This window comes from Malurus melanocephalus, unplaced genomic scaffold (genome assembly GCF_030028575.1).
Source record: "Malurus melanocephalus ecotype Western Australia unplaced genomic scaffold, MMel_1.1 scaffold_34, whole genome shotgun sequence".
Classification (NCBI taxonomy): domain Eukaryota; kingdom Metazoa; phylum Chordata; class Aves; order Passeriformes; family Maluridae; genus Malurus; species Malurus melanocephalus.
The window spans coordinates 1,446,063-1,462,667 of NW_026623266.1; the positions used below are offsets into that span (position 1 = coordinate 1,446,063).

General features: G+C 37.2%; 1 protein-coding gene across 2 annotated transcripts in view; it reads left to right on the plus strand.

The window, feature by feature from the left end:
* Nucleotides 1–16,333, plus strand: part of EED (embryonic ectoderm development) — a 17,495-nt gene extending 1,162 nt beyond the window's left edge. The window contains exons 2-12 of one of the 2 annotated variants that reach the window (XM_057364064.1): nucleotides 1,867–2,019; nucleotides 7,443–7,535; nucleotides 8,479–8,544; nucleotides 9,330–9,455; nucleotides 9,575–9,656; nucleotides 11,216–11,307; nucleotides 12,180–12,313; nucleotides 13,413–13,518; nucleotides 14,311–14,469; nucleotides 14,906–14,979; nucleotides 16,005–16,333. In XM_057364064.1, the coding sequence (XP_057220047.1) occupies nucleotides 1,867–2,019; nucleotides 7,443–7,535; nucleotides 8,479–8,544; nucleotides 9,330–9,455; nucleotides 9,575–9,656; nucleotides 11,216–11,307; nucleotides 12,180–12,313; nucleotides 13,413–13,518; nucleotides 14,311–14,469; nucleotides 14,906–14,979; nucleotides 16,005–16,131 (1,212 nt within the window). In that variant the 3' untranslated portion in view covers nucleotides 16,132–16,333. The remainder of the gene's footprint in view (nucleotides 1–1,866; nucleotides 2,020–7,442; nucleotides 7,536–8,478; nucleotides 8,545–9,329; nucleotides 9,456–9,574; nucleotides 9,657–11,215; nucleotides 11,308–12,179; nucleotides 12,314–13,412; nucleotides 13,519–14,310; nucleotides 14,470–14,905; nucleotides 14,980–16,004) is intronic. The other variant, XM_057364065.1, reaches the window with a different exon arrangement.
* Nucleotides 16,334–16,605: the final 272 nt, after the last annotated feature.

Consider the following 16,605-nt stretch of genomic DNA (forward strand, 5'->3'; position numbering starts at 1 on the left):
GGAACAGGTTGCCCAGAAAAGCTGTGGATGCCCCATCCCTGGAGGTGCTTAAGGCCAGGCTGGGTGTAACTGTAGGCAACCTGGTCTAGTGAAAGGTGCCCCTGCCCATGGCTGTGGGTCAGACTAGGTGRCCTCTAAGGTCCCTTTCAACCMAAACCGTCCTGTGATTATGAGTCTCTGATTCTCTGATGTGGGCTGCCTCAGTGGTGAAGGGATTCCCTTTTCAAGAGTTTATTACTGGATTTCACTACTCCTGAAAGGTGGGGGATTCTGTTTAAAAGTTGACATAATAGTGTTGATTTGGAGAAAAGAGTGTGTTTTGCTCCACAGGTGTCGTGTGTGCAGATTTGTTGGTTATGTGTTAGTTGCAGGTACCCGGTGTAGTTGCACTACATCGGCTGCCTGGTGCTCTCATATTGACAATATCTGGCTAGTCCAGAGAAAACTTCAGTCTTGATAAGTATTAAAATTCTGGCAAGTGTGCTTGGGAGATGGGAATTGAGCAAACTTTGAAATTTTGTAGGGCAAAGGACAAGGAACTGGAAAATATAACAGTTGTTAAACTTGGTTATGTGCGTTAGTGGAGAGTTGACTCTTTTAGGGATGCAGTGGGAAGGGAATTACTCCAGACTTGGGCAGTATACTTCCTGGCTTGTGTGGCATCTTTCTTTCTTTTTCTCCTCTCGATGTCCTGTTTTTTAGAGTTGTTGGGCGAACAAAGAGTAGTACACCACTAAAGGCTTCTGATAATACAGACATGGAACTGTGACAAAGAGTAAATGCTTGGAATCGGTGTATTAATGTTTATAGTTGACYTCATTCCATATTCCTAGTGGAGTTCCTAATGCAGCTTCGTGTTACACTTTATCTCCTCCAGTGACAGGCTGTCATCTGCCTCTGTCTCCCTTAGTTCAGCTCTAGAAATTATCTGGCCTCAGGATGAGTTGATGAGTTGTTTTCTCCCCACTGTGATGGAAAGTGAATGGACTCTCTTGCCAGAAAAAGCAGGAAACGGTGATTTTTAATGAGCTGAACATACTCATATGGAAGCACAGGGCTGGCAGCTGCAATGCAGGTGAAGGTGAAGTGCACTGTGATGGGTGATGCAGGGAAATGTCCTTTTAAACAGTTCCCCACAGTCAGACCACACATGAAATTGTAGTTTCTGTTGATTGTCCAAAGCCAATTTAAAATCTCTCAGTGGCTGGGTATGGTGTTTTGTGTATCTGTTTTTCTCAGTTTTCCCATTCTTCTCTTATGCTAATGATTGGAGGGCCAGTTGGATTAATTAGCTGATCAGAATTTAGCTTTTCGTGGAAACATGTAAGTATCTGTGGGAAAGAGCAGGAGGGAGGAGAGGTGAGACTTCCTCTTCTGGTGACAGTACTGACCCGCTGCAGAACCGTGCTGTGACTGCTGCTGCTTAGGGTGTACAGGAGCCTCRGAATGGCTTGGTTCTTGTTAAGGTCAAGCCTCATGTTTTTACACAAACAGCTCTTCTTCAGTACTTCAGARATACTCATTTCATCTGGATCAAATATGTTTTCTAGGGGAAGCAGCTGCTTTATCTTTATAGACATTTTCTTAAGAGCAGCTACCAGTATTCTGAAGAAACATCACTAGATCACAGTTCATATCTCTCCCTCTTGATTAATCCTCATGTGATTCATGTTGTTTCTAGAGAGGAATGCTGTTACATTGGCAATAGATTTAAATACATGAATCTAAATAACACTGAGTTCTGGGAGATCTGTTCTTATGGAGGGGAAGAAAAAGGGAAAAGGCCAAGTGGTGCAAGATTAGTTGAATTTATATAGCAGTTAATGATTGCTTTGTGACATTCTGTATAATTTCAAATGTTTTCAGGATGATGCTGTTAGTATTGAAAGCGGTACTAACACCGAACGCCCTGATACACCAACAAACACTCCTAATGCACCAGGAAGAAAAAGCTGGGGGAAAGGAAAATGGAAATCAAAGAAGTGCAAATATTCCTTCAAATGTGTAAATAGCCTAAAGGTAGGTATGTKTGAGCTTCAGGGAATGCTGGGCAGCAATGTTAATGTTGGCTGTGAAACAAGTTAGATACTTTTAAATATCTTTAAACAATTATGTTCGCTACTGATTTGAAGGAATTGCCTTTTTTACTTGGAATAGCCAAGGTTTTGAATAAAAAGGATACAGAGAAATAGGAAACAGTAGGTAATGCTGCAGTTAATCCTATTTTTGTACAGGTTTGCAAAGTTACGTGTGATGCTATAGTTACATATTTCATTGAAGCTGTAGTTATTAGAGATAAATATAAGAAATCAGATAAACAAATTGAACTAAAACAAAACCTGTGACAAGCCCACAAACCAAAGCACAGTACCTGCACYGATTTTTCTACGTGTTGAAAAAAATACCCAAACAAATAAACCCACAATCTTAGAGTAGCTGTATCCTCACACTTACCATATAACGTATTTTCTGTCCTCTGGCAGTTATCATAACTACTGTGTAGTGCAATTTGGTTCATTTATTGTGAGTGTTGGGATCATGATTTAGGTAATATTTATCTTCCCATATAGCACCTGATGGTTTTAAGAGATGGGGATTTGTGGTCTTTACTCCCTGTTCTAATGTTTCAGCTTAGTGCTGTTTTCTTCTGCACTGGTGACAAACTGTGGTGGACTGAATGAGTTTTCTCATTCATTACTATTTTATGGTGGCAGGATGTTCTTCTTTTTCTCATTCCCCAATCTCATGGGATATTTATGTGGTRGAAGCTGTAAATAAGCCTTATTTTTATGATTTTTATAAAATTTCTAAAGAAAGAATRATTGTGTCTGGAACAAGACAGACATTTCGGTAAACTTTATTTATTTGGCATGAGGATCTCTGCAGCTCAGTAGTGGATATTTCCTGCAGATTTGCTCTAAGAGGATTTTCTCATTCCCCCACGCTTAACTGTGGAGCTGTGCTGATGTGGCTGTTTCTGAACTTTGTCTTCAGGCTGCCTCACCGAAACACTGGGGTACCTGAGTGGGAGRGGATAAAAGGAAGCATGGAAACCTTCTAAATGAGCTTTGTTACTGGAAAAATTGTGGAAATTGTAATAGAAGTTACACTGACAAAAGTATCTGGGAAACAAATTGATCTTATTGTGTTCTTGAAGTATAAAAATTATCTCCAGTGCTATGAGGCTGTAGGAGGAAGGGAAGTTGTTTCATTTCACCAAGGTAGGCAGCAGTTCCTGTGATTCGTGTAAATCGCCCCCGCAGATGGTGCTATTTGYGGCTTCAAGTCATATTTCAAACACAGACACAGGCCTTTGGGCACCCGAACTTGTAACAGGTTCTGAACTTTGTTACTCATACTTATTTTCTGTCTGCAGACAAAAAGGGTTAGTATTTTTCAAGTGTCTTCTGGGAAAACAAAACATTCCCTCACCCCAGTGTCAACCCAGACYCCAGTGTAGGGTGGCCCAAAAGACCAAGCTATGATACTAAGCAATCCTTGACTTCTGTGGGTTTGGAGCAGGGCTGGGAACAGATCCCTGTGCAAGTGGAATCAAGCTGTGAGGGAGTAAATGTAGCATTTCAATTAAGTAGGGTATTTTTGTTAGCTTTTTTTCCCCATTTCTCTTTGATCTGAAATTAATACTAATAATAAGAGATGTACATGTTAAGACAAAGACTAGGCAGCAGCCAAATTTGTTGTTTTACTTCATGATTGAAGAAGCCTCTCTTCCTGTTCTTYCATACTAATTTTGCAAATACTGTGGAGATAAACTGATCATTAAATGTTGTATGTGGGTTTAGAAAGATGCTTGTGCYTCTTTGAGTACCATGTCATATATCCCCTAGTTTATATATTTTTGAATTATGCTGTAAGATRCAGGTATTGAAGTTAATGAAGGGTCAACATGATTTAAAGGCAGAAATTAATATTCTTCAGAGGTGTATAAATTATGTGTTTTTTTCACTTTCATATTCTTGGTTTTCCCCTCTTACTTTGTTTTTTCCTTTTTTTCCTTGGGGAAACAAAGAAATATGGCCATTACTGTCCGCTTTCAGTGTTAAACGGTTATGACTCAGCCTGAAAAACTCAGTGCTTGCTAAATATGCTTTTTAAACACTACTTTGGAAGTTATTTTGGGTGAAATGTAAGTATCAGGAAAACAAAAATACAACTTGGAAAATGACAGGAAATAAAAAGCTGCCTTTTTTCTTTTTGCAGTACTAAGTTGCTGTAAGATGTACTGGAAAATCTTTGCTTTTTGTKGGCTGAATGGAAACWCTTATGGAAATAGGGTTTATAAATGAGCATATACAGCTAACACAGCTACCACAGTTGCACATYTTCACATATCCATATATGTTTTGCTGATAGGTCTTTTGTCAGAAAATYGTGTGTATTTTGCTTTGTTGTGTTCCCTTAAAGCAATGCAATGCAATTTTGCTCTGTCGTGCTCCTTTAAAGCAATGCAGTTATCTTCTGTCCCCTTTGCTTTTGCCTACAGTGTGTGTTTAGGTTGTAAGCAGCCCAGTGTTGTCTCTCAGCTTCTATTTGCTGTCCCCTGACCTAGGACACTATCCAGTGCCACAAAGGATTCTAGCTTGTTGGTGTGTAATGGAGACTGAATGTAACTAAACTCACTGCCCATAATGGCTTACTTCTACTTCTGGGAACTGGCAATGCAWGTTGGTTCCCCACTGACAGTGTGGGTGACACGTATTAAAAGGCAGGCATTCATGCAGGTGATTATTTTTTGTGTTGGCATACTATTTACTTCACTGCTTTCTGTCTAAAACCAGATCTGGTCTTACTCTTTGATTGAACCCAAGTTAGCATTGAGTGAGTAAGGCTAGAACTCATCATTAATTGTTTATTTATTTGCTTTTGCAGCAATTGTAGGTCTTTTTTCTCCCTTGCCTTCTTTCTTTAGTGCATGAAGAACCTGAGTACTTCGGCTTTCGTGCTCTTTATTCATACCAGGAACAAGATGGCATTTCAAAATTTTACTTTTGGACGGGTCACTTCTGTCTGTAGAAACCACTGTCAGATTTGTGTCACATACTTGGCATCTGAGCATAACCATCATGTACGGCACTTAAAAGTACAATGTTTTGGAAAACCTGCTTCCAAGTTGTTTAGCACTTGGGACAAAAATTAGAGCAGACGGGTGTTTTCAGAATAGCTGTGTGCTGACACTGACCAGTGAGGGAGTTTAAAAAGGAGCATAGCTTGTACAGATACCCTGGTATCTTCCTGCAAGAGCCTCTGCCTGGCTACTTTATCCATCAAACAACAGCAAAACTGCAATATGTACAGTCAAGCTCTTGGAGTACTTGGTGTGMGAAATGTAGTGTGGCTGAAGTAAGTAGACTAAAGATGTTTGTCTAGGAGAGTAATTTTTTCCAGGGTAATAGGTTTTCTTTGAAAAAGCTTATACTTTAGGTGTGTACTCAAAATAGTACATATAGAGAAAATRCTTAGAAAATAGGTATTTTCTATATAAAAATATAGAAAATGTAGAAACAGTATAGCACTCTGTTATATATGTCTACTTACCACCTTAGTCTAGGTCCTACCTAGAAAATAAATAAAATCAGAAACTTATTGCAACTTGTGCTGGAAAAGTATCCTATCTTGAGCGTGGAAAACATATTGCTTTTCACTTTTTGTAATTTGTTAAATTTATCAGAAACAGGGCATATGACAGAGAACAAGGTTATTCCAGAAAAACAAATGCAAAAACCTGCTCAYATGCCTCTGTAATAAAGCAGTACCAATCCATGCATTTTACTTGTGTTATCTTCTTGATATGTCAGAAGTGTTCACCAATATGAACTCCTTCAAGCAGAAATTTAAAACCAACTAATTATTAGTGGAAAAACTTTATTAAAGCATTCTGAATTTGATCTCTCAGCCATTCTCTTCAAACAAGACTTAAATACACTCAAAAATGAAGGCRACCAAGTAAAATTAATAAATCTACTGCGCACAAAAAATCATGGTCTTGTGTATACAATTTTATGGCTTACAGTTTTTGTCATTGTTTCTAATTCAACTGTAATGCTTTACAGACACTGAATACCTGCTGTTTCCTTCTGTCCTGAGATTACAAATAACCTTGCTACTTTTCCCTTGCCTAATATCCCATATCCCTCATCCCATAAAGCCATTTGTTTGTTCTTTGGTGTTATGATGGGTAATATTTAGAGTTAAACTTGAAACAATTCTTTTTAATCCGTATTCAGCTTCGAAAGTTATTACCTCTCTTAAGAATTGCAGGAGGGCCTTAATCTCTGAAAGATTTTCTCCTTTCTCTTTGTAACTCTTCTAGATATTTCTGTTAATAACAGACATTGTCTTTCTCAGTAAATAATGCTATTTAAATTTTTTTCAGACTTCCTTTAGTTTTCTTTTTCTGAGTAGTGTTAGACTCCCTACTCACACCCCCTCCTCGAATTTATTCTTTAGTTTTGGATARGCCAGAGCTGCCAGGGCTGGTACTGCTCATGCTGTCTCTGAAGCGCTGCCATTTGAAGGCTGCTTAACAGCCGTCATGAGACATTTCCTTCCTGCCTGCACCGTCCCAGACAGTCCCCTGTGGGGAGGCACTTCAATGAGCATTATTCTTGTTGAAAACATCCTGTCAGGGCAGGCCAAAATACTGTTATCAATTATTAACAAGCACCTCTATATTCATCACAATTCATAAACATATCTACTTTTTTTTATCCTTTCAAAACTGATGTAAGTTGTATAAAAATAATACTTGGCATTTCTCTGGTAACTGTAAAAGCGATTTGAAAACACTTTGTAGAAAAGAACTTTGTAGCAGTATTGTGACATGCTGGAGAGAGTTGCTTGTGTCTGTGACAAAGTTACAAGACCTACCTGTAATGTAATAGTTAAATTACATCAAGTATTACTTAAATTAATTAAATAGTGGCCCTTCTCCATTTTTATGTCAGTATAATTCTTCTTTCTCCTGGTAATTCTTCTCTGTGAAATTACAAATCCTTGTGTATAAGTAATTATGATAGAAAATTCATGTGGGTATGACCTTTGATGCAGATGTTGCCTTGTTGAAAATTGCAAAACAAAATAGTAGAGGTGCAGATATAACTTGGGAGTTCTGCCAGCTTCTGGCCCTAACTGAGACAACAGTTCTTCCCCTTTACTTTTTAAAAGCTTGGTGGGGAAAGAAAGGGAAGGGGTGTGTTTGTCAGAATATTCCTTTAACTTCCCTTAAGACAGCCAAGTTAGAATGTGATATTACAAAAYTTTTTTTAACTGTTCACTATCTAAAATTATACTGGCTGTCAACCCTTTAGTTTGAGGAGGGAAACTTACCAATTAAACTGTTGAATTTCACAGCTGAATTTCACAGCAACTATATGCGTATAGGTTTTGATTTTTTTATCTCTAATCTTACTTTACGTCTATAGGAGGACCATGGCCAGCCTTTGTTTGGAGTCCAGTTTAACTGGCACAGTAAAGAAGGTGATCCTCTTGTTTTTGCCACTGTAGGCAGCAACAGAGTGAGTAATCTGTTTTTCACCTTACACCCTTCTGTGTTGTTCTGTATGCATTCCTGTTTTCAACCAATACCTTTCCCTGTGTTTGGTATGGACACACAATGCTTAATATAAACAGATGTATTTCTAAGATATGTAGCATCTATTGTCTGGGAGAGTTGCATCCTTTGAATTGTTTTGTGAAATCRTATGTTTGCTATTTGGTAATTAACCTATGTGTTGAAGAAGAAAGTCCTTCACTAATATGCCTATGGTATAAGGAAGAGTGATGCATAAATGTATCTTCTCAATAAAATTACTCTTCATGRATTTTATTATTTTCTAAAAGTCATGTACTCACATACACAGGATGAGAACTGTCTRCAGTGATGCCAGTCAGTTCAGTGGCTAAATTGGTGGCCTTTATGGAATGAATTTATAGACTTCTTCTGAACAAGGATCAATGTAATTTCAATCTTGAAAATGACTCCTGAAGTGCGTTCTATGCAAGTGTTGTGAATAAGAAAGAAGTGTTTAATTTCTAGGTTTGTTCTGCCTGGCAAGTCACAAAAAGTACTAAGCTAAGTTTAAGCAAGGTTTCAATGAATCCTTAAACTAAGTTTAAGCAAGGTATCAGTGACTCGTTTAAAGACCAAGTCATGTTAGAGATGACTGCAGTAATTAATTSCAACAAGGAATTAAGACACTTCAAACAATAGACTTAAATATCTGGAAGGAGAACTGACAAGTCCTGGAATGGTGCTTAAAGTGCTAGTGCTGTGGGCATTCTTTTATTGAACTACTTCCACCTGTTGGAAACAAATGGATGATGGATGAGATCTAAACTATAGAGGCWCTCTGCCTCTCCCCATCAGTCAGTCAATAGATTAGTGCATGGGATTTTCTTTTGAAATGTCACAACTAAGCAACAATCTCTCTTACTTTTTTTCTTTTTTTTTTTCTCCAGGTTACTTTATATGAATGTCATTCCCAAGGAGAAATCCGTCTGTTGCAGTCTTATGTGGATGCTGATGTATCCTTTTAGSTTAAATACCCATGTGTTTGCTTTCTCTTTATGAAAAATTGAGAGGYTTTTTAGGAAAAAGCATACAAATGTTTTGTCTGTGATTTTAATACTTTGCCCATGTGGTGCATTCCTTATGTTARGGCCAAGTCTTGCCTCTTTCCCACATCCTAGAATCCCTTCTGTTGAAAAAAATGTTAAAAATACAGACTCGTTGACCAGACAGTATTAAAATATTTGAAAACTGACTCTCCATCAGTCTGATCTTCCCAACACTAATATTTGTATAATGTTTCTCTGCTTTACAGTGGTCTCAGTTTCCCTGTGAATTGGAACTGGGTTTAAAGCTTAAGAATTGTGTCTTACGCTCTGAAGCATTAATAATTTGGGTTGATATTTGCAATACACAAGTCATTAACTTGTGAACTCAGTCTTGAGTCATTATGCCCAATCTTTTAATGCTTTGGAGAAAGAAGTTCAAAGGTGATGCCATGAAAGAGAAGGTGTTCCTTGTATGTTATGGAGCAGAAGTGAGGAAACTGACATCTGCAGAAAAAGTGATGTTGCTGGTATTTGCAGGTGTATAACTGAATACATATTTTTCTTATGGGTTCCAGCAGAGACTCCTTGGCACTTGGATAAAATAGCAACAGGTTGGCTTAAAATAAAATGTTTAAAAAAAAACCCCAAAACAAGTGCAAACCCCGCCCCCCCAAAAAAAACAACAACCAAAAAAAAAAACCAAAAAAATCACCTCCTGTTTTCTTTGTGATCCTTAACTTGAGGCACTGTAGGCAGATGAAAATTTCTAYACCTGTGCATGGACATATGATAGCAACACAAGCCATCCTCTTCTGGCTGTGGCAGGATCCAGGGGTATTATTAGGATAATTAATCCTATTACAATGCAGTGCATAAAGGTGAGTGTTCAAAAGTTTGAGAWACAGCTTGTGTTTGAGTAAGGCATTACACTTTTTTCTTTCTAAGTACATGCAAACATAAGAGGAGATGGTAACTTCGTCTCTGAATTCTATCCCAGCACTACGTGGGSCATGGAAATGCAATCAATGAACTGAAATTCCATCCAAGAGATCCAAATCTTCTTTTATCTGTAAGCAAAGGTGAGGAAAAACCTCTTYTGTTTTTGTGTCAATGAGGATACTTTGGATTGGAGTTTGGTCTTGAATATGGCCAAAAACCTTAATGATATTTTTTTGTGAATGGCACTGAACAAGTTCACCTTGAAAGTTGAGAGCAAATCATGCTTTTTTGTGGCTATATATTTTATACTTATTAAATCCATGGCCTGCAATAACCATAACTCCACCTTGGTGCAAAGGAATTGTGAATAGTGCTGCTTTTTAGCAAAGGAGAATCATGAGCCTTGGGTTTGCTCTTTACTTTGTGATAGTTGAATTAAATTTTTTCAGTTGTTGAATCTCATTGCCATCTAGTGGGGACGTCGTAATGTTGCAGACAGCATTCACCATTATGGGGTTCATGGGGAAAAAACTGGATTCTCTGTTGCTTGGGATCTTTAGTTGGACTTTGTCTAAAAAGCATATTAGTGAAGGGAGKTTTTGGTGTGGTGTCTCATGGGCTTGTTCAGAAAGTTTTAATAGTCACAACTTCCTAATCTTGACTGTTGTGTTAAGTAAGGGAAGGATCTGCCACATTATGCTAGGCAACAGGAATGCTTGAGTTTGAAGCATTCACTTAAAGGGAGTTTTGACTTTAGTATGTTTGGACTTACTGGTGAAGCAAAGTGAGAACAGGAGTTGGGAACTTCTCTGATGCTTGCAACTTTCACTTTGGTGCTGTGGGTCTGTAAACATCCAGTTTCTCTATATTTTTTAGCTTCTCTTTRTAATAATGTTTTGACATCAACCATARTACTACAAGTTTTAATGTGCAATCTCTGGACCAGCTACCATTACTGAGGAGACATGAGGCAGGAGAATATTTTGGGTCTTAGAACTGTTTGGCTGAGAGACTAATAAAAAAGAAAAAATATTTGGGACTGTGTGGCCTTCTGTGTCCCTTCTATAGGYGTAATTCAGTGCAGTGTACTTGTGGAATCCAAAAAGGAAATGCACTAGAGGTTCCCATTTACAAATGGGAATTACACTAGAGGTTCTTCATTAGAAATTGTTAAAACTTTCTTTAAACAAGTGGATTAGTCTGATTGACTTTGGAATACGTATTGTTTTATAAACAGCTTTTCCCTTCCTTACTATCTGTGGTTCATAAAGAATAGTTCTAAAGGTTAAAAAATGGAAAATCACCACTTTTTTGAATGTTGATGTTAGAATGGCAGAAAGGAATTCTAGCAATTTTTGATTCATAAAGTTGTTTTTAAGMCTGACTAAAAGCGTATTTGTCCAAGATCAGACTTTTCTTTGCTTTTTGGRTGATCTAAAGATCCAAGTGTGTTTTTGCTAGAAACTGTCCCTAGGGGAGGGGGTGGGCACACTTTTTCAATTACAGAATACTTTTAACSGTAAGTTAGTTATAATAGCAATTTTGGTTAATGGAGTTCTGTTGTTTCTAACAAGAGAAGAAGAATTCAGTGCTTTTTTGATGTTTACATAAACACCTATTACTGAAAGTGGTTAAGCTGAAATATATTATTCTAATGTACATGTAAAAAGCAGCATGTAATTTTATTTGTTCTTTATAGATCATGCATTGAGACTGTGGAACATCCAGACAGACACGCTGGTTGCAATATTTGGAGGAGTAGAAGGGCACAGGGATGAGGTGTTAAGTGCAGTAAGTGGAAGACTATGGGGCAGTGATTTAGATTGACAAAGGGTAGTAAGCAACTTTTTATCCTCTTGTGCACCGTTTTGATGTTAGAGCWACTTAAAAATAACCAACTGGAAGTGCATAAATACTGTTTTAAGGGGACAGACAAATGTTGATGTCAGGTGGTATGATTGATCTGACCACCTCTTACAGACAGGATCTGTGTGTTTCAGTAGCTGGTTTTCTCGGAGTGCAGCCTAGAAGTGAGCAAAATAGGACTCAGTGGGGCTAGAAAGAGTAAAAACATTCCATGATGGTCCCRCTTTTGAAGTTCTTGGGGTCTTACCAAGTCAAAGCAGCGTAAAGAAATAACTCTTGAGAGACACTGTAGTGGAGGAAAGAAGTTATTTGAGTTAATTGTTTTTCAGTGGCTGTGAACAGACACTGGCACCCAGCAAATATCAACTAGAATAGTTAACTTTTAATATGATGTTCTTAAGAACTGTTTCCATTCCTGTTGTGTGACCTGTTGTGAAAGGTGAGGGGTGCATCTGTAGGAAACCTGATACTGTATWATTCCCCCATGTTTTAGCCCTGGAATTTTGCCAAAGTTGCTTGTAGGGAATTTACTGAGGGAGGAGAACTAGCTGTAAATTCATTGTCTGTCAGTGCTGTTGAATATGTCTTTCTTGAGAGAGACTAAGTATAATTATTAAGATGCTGTGCTGCTTTGCAGTGAGCTGGATTACATTCTTAGTGTTTTTCTGTTTGAAATATGTACTTTTATTGCATTCTCTACACATAAAATGCTGTTTTGATGGAAATGATGGAATAAAATCTGAGTTGATGTAATTCAGCCTAGGGTGGGTATGCTCAAAATTATTTTATATACATAGGATTACGATCTTCTTGGTGAAAAAATCATGTCCTGTGGCATGGATCACTCGCTAAAACTCTGGAGAATTAATTCCAAGAGAATGATCAATGCTATCAAAGAGTCTTATGAGTACAACCCAAATAAAACCAACAGGTATGTAGCCTTCATCTCCTTGTCTCTTTGCAACACATAAATACTCCTATCAACAGTCCAGGTTAATTCCTTTCCAGATTGGGAGTTCTTGGGAATAGYGAGTGACCTGGATGTTGTTCTGGTACTGAATCTCACTACATTATGGATGTTTGCTTCACTGGAATTTTACTGAATTCTAATTCAAAGTCCTGAGAAATTTATTTTTAAACATCTTAATTATTGTTTATTTGCTTGACTTGAAAATGTCTCGAATTATTATCTTAAAGCTTGTATTTCATGCATTGGAAGATGCCAATATCTTTGCTTCATCTCATCTCAAAATTTCTAGAAGGGAATCAAATCTGTGTAATTAAATGGGGCARATAATTTTATATTGAGTAGTTAATTATTGTATGTTATTTGACTTTGGGGTGGGACAAAACTGTTGACATATTAATAACTTTAATTTCCATCATTCTCTGTTCTGACCTGAGATATGAGTAAATTATCAAACATAGCAATTAGATACATGACAGATAAATCCTCCTTTATGAAGTTCTTCAACTTTTTGATCTTAACTTCCAGTTAAACCATTGAGAGAATTGAAGAGTCTAAAACACAGTGAACATGTTCAGCAATGAGACTAGCTGTGAAAATACTCTCGCTTTTTTTGGTAATGTTACCAAATATTAAATAATGCTTTTTTAGCGTGCTTTTTTTTTTAAATGATGATTTTTTTTAATAGTGTGCATTTCTATTTAACAATTTAGATGTTGCAGAAGCAGCATCAGGAAGACTGAGCTTTAATTAGTTCTTGAAGTATTTGGTGACAGGAGCTGTATTCAGCATCTGGAGGAGTGTTTTTACTCAGCACTGTCTGTACAGTCTTCTACATGGGAACCTAGTTATTTCATTAGGAATGAGGATGAAAACAGAGACTATTCTTATTACTATTAAAAAGAAAAAAAAAGCAGCATACAAAATTTACTTTGTTATAAAACTGTTAAAAAAGTTGGGCTTGTTCTTTTAACATTAAAATATGTTAAAACTGGTTATTAAAACTTACACTTGTGCTTCTATGTTTGTTTCTCTGAACCTCACTTGGCAATTTTCTCCATAGGCCTTTTGTTTCCCAGAAAATTCACTTCCCTGACTTTTCTACGAGAGATATACATAGAAACTATGTTGACTGTGTACGGTGGCTGGGAGACCTAATTCTTTCCAAGGTAGGGTTGCAACTTTTTCAGCTACATTACATTTATCTCCTGGTCTTGAGGATCCTAAACAATACAAGTTTTTTTTAGCATTTGGGTCATAGGTTAAATTAYTGTCCTGTCGAATGATTCTGTGGAGTGTAGTGTAAATTTTGTCAATTCTCAGGATGTGTGGGTAGGCAGCTTATACCTAAAAAGCAAAATTCTTTATTATGCTGTACCTCTGCTAAAAGTACAGGGCTTCTAGCTAACCAGAATCTGCAGGGAACATACAGAAAGGAAATCTATAGATACTGCTTAGGGATCCTGCTGCTCAAGAGTGAGATAGGGGTTATCATAATGGCAATTTTGATGATTTTGATTAGTTGTTCACTAGTAACATTGGCTTGCAGGTGTTAAATCAGGCAGTATGATTGCCTTGATGCCAGAAATTGGTGTGTGCAACAGGACTAAAGGTCCTGTTAGTCAAAGGGCTTGGGTAAACAATCCTCAAATCAAGATGGATTTAAGCTGCTTATGAAATTATGTTTGAGTACATCTGGTTTACTTCCTCGGAAGTGGGTGAGGGAGGGCTCCTGCAGTCCCATTACCTGATAAAGCTGTGGGGGCATCAGGTTGCCAGCGATGGACACTGATTATTGTTGTGACATGGCTGTGATCTAAGGGCAAAGATGAGATTTTCAGTTCTACTTTTTTAATGTCATTGGGGAACCTGTYAATTAAGTGAGTTAACCTGTGAGTTAGTTAGACTGATTCTGCAGTGTAAGTTACAGGTGACTTTCTTTGGTCATTGCTTTACTCCAGTCTTGTGAAAATGCCATTGTTTGCTGGAAGCCTGGCAAGATGGAAGATGATATAGATAAAATCAAGCCTAGTGAGTCAAATGTGACCATTCTTGGGAGATTCGATTATAGCCAGTGTGACATATGGTACATGAGATTTTCAATGGATTTCTGGCAAAAGGTACGTGTCAGCTTTGACTTTGCTGTATTTGAAGCTGTGTAGCTTTTCATTGATTCCAYGTTCATGGGCATAGGAAAAGTCTTAGTTCAAGTAATGTATGAGAAATAGAATGGTTTGCTGTAAGATGCTTTATATGAACTGCAGGAGCTCCAGATTTTTCAGTCTGGATTCTGCCTGATGGAAATAAGTATTTTCCACCAAAAGCATGTTTTGTGATGTCTTYCTCCCATGTCTGCAGAGACTGATTAAATGGAAGAAAGGAGTCAAATTATACAGCCTTTCTAACTCTTCCAACAAACTCCATCTTCCAGCTTAAGTCATTCATGTTTAAATATTCACACACAATTTATCACCTCTAGAGCCTTTAATAAAAGTCTGACTTTATTCTTCTGAGAGAGTATTTGAAAACCTTTTTATCCTTTGCTTTCTTTTTAAGATGCTTGCTCTGGGCAATCAGGTTGGCAAACTTTACGTGTGGGATTTAGAAATAGAGGATCCACATAAAGCCAAGTGAGTATTTTGTTTTTGCCAAGACAAGGAGTTGGGATACTGTCCTTTTTCCTTTCCTGATAACTAGAGAAATATCTACTATATAATTTCCATTAGAACTACWATGAAAATAAACACTGTGTGCCCCTGAAGGTTAATGTTTATTACATCTCACTGATTTATCATTTATATTACACTAATGCCAAGAGATCCCAGTCGGATTGTGCTGGGTTCCATATGTAGATATAGTAAAAAGCAATTTATTTCTCACAGAGCTCACAAACTAATTGGGTGGAAATTTTGCAAAGCCATTAGGAGATGATGTACTAGGTGGGTATAGCACATGACAAAGGTGAGTTATAGGTGACAGGACCGGAGTGAAAAATGAGAATGGAAAGGTGAGCTATGAGCACAGTGTGGAGAAAACAGTATGGCTTTTCACTTTCTCACCTGTGTTGCCAGGCTATTTTACGGCATGTCTCTTAGGTATATGTAAACATACAAATGTGAAAAATCCCTAAACTCCCCCAAAAAAGCCCCAAACAAACGCACTCCTGAAAAACATTGTTTATAAAATGGAAATACATTACATATAAATACTTAATATATTGTATTTTTATATACCCTATATATTATGCATATCTCTATATATAATCCATGTAAATATTTGAATGTATGTATACAATAATCTATGAAATTCCCGAAAGTGCTGCAGTCTTTAATCACCATTATGATTACGTTATTCCTAACCCTGGGAAATAACTCTGATTATGAAGTCCAAAATAATGTGATTCAATAAGCTTTCAGTCTTTGCTTCAATAAAAATTGGGTGCATGACAAAAAACCATGGGTGATCAAGAAACTCTGCTTTCCCAAGTCCACATTTGGAATACAGTCCATGTGTATGGAATACATATCCCATGAAGGCCATAATCCTGCCCTTCAATTCCTCCTAGGTCACATAAATAAGAAACTGGAGAAACAGTGCTCCATAATGTAGTAGCAAGATTTAACATTGCAACTGAATAGTTTTCTTTTCTTTCTAGGTGTACGACTCTTACTCATCCTAAATGTGTTGCTGCCATCCGACAGACCAGTTTTAGCAGGGATAGCAGTATCCTTATAGCTGTGTGTGATGATGCCAGTATCTGGCGCTGGGACAGATTACGATAAAGTACTTTTTCTTAATTCATAGTAGAAAATATATTTTCAAATTATAATATAGTCTGTTAACTTGCTAGTACAGTAGATGCATTTAGTGTAGACTTTCTCGAAGGTTCAGCAGGCTGGRGCTGGACTTAGTGATGTTTACATTCTGTGTATTGTTCTGCTTGAAATTGCTGCTTTTAATAAAAAGAAGTATTTTTGTAAAGTTTTCTGAATTGTCCATTTTAATTATTTCCCACCCTTTTTCACTTACAGCCTATGGTAAATTTCTTTTTGTYGAGCTATTGCATGAATGTACAACAACTTGCTAGAGATTTGGTATATTTATGCTTGCAGTTGTATTTTGTGACTTTTGTAACTGAAGACCTAATTAAGCTATTATTCAGGGACCACACARAGGAAATGCTACACTTAAGAATATAATATAAATAAATGTTAAACAATTTCTAAAAATATTTCAAACTAATTCCTTAAGTTAGT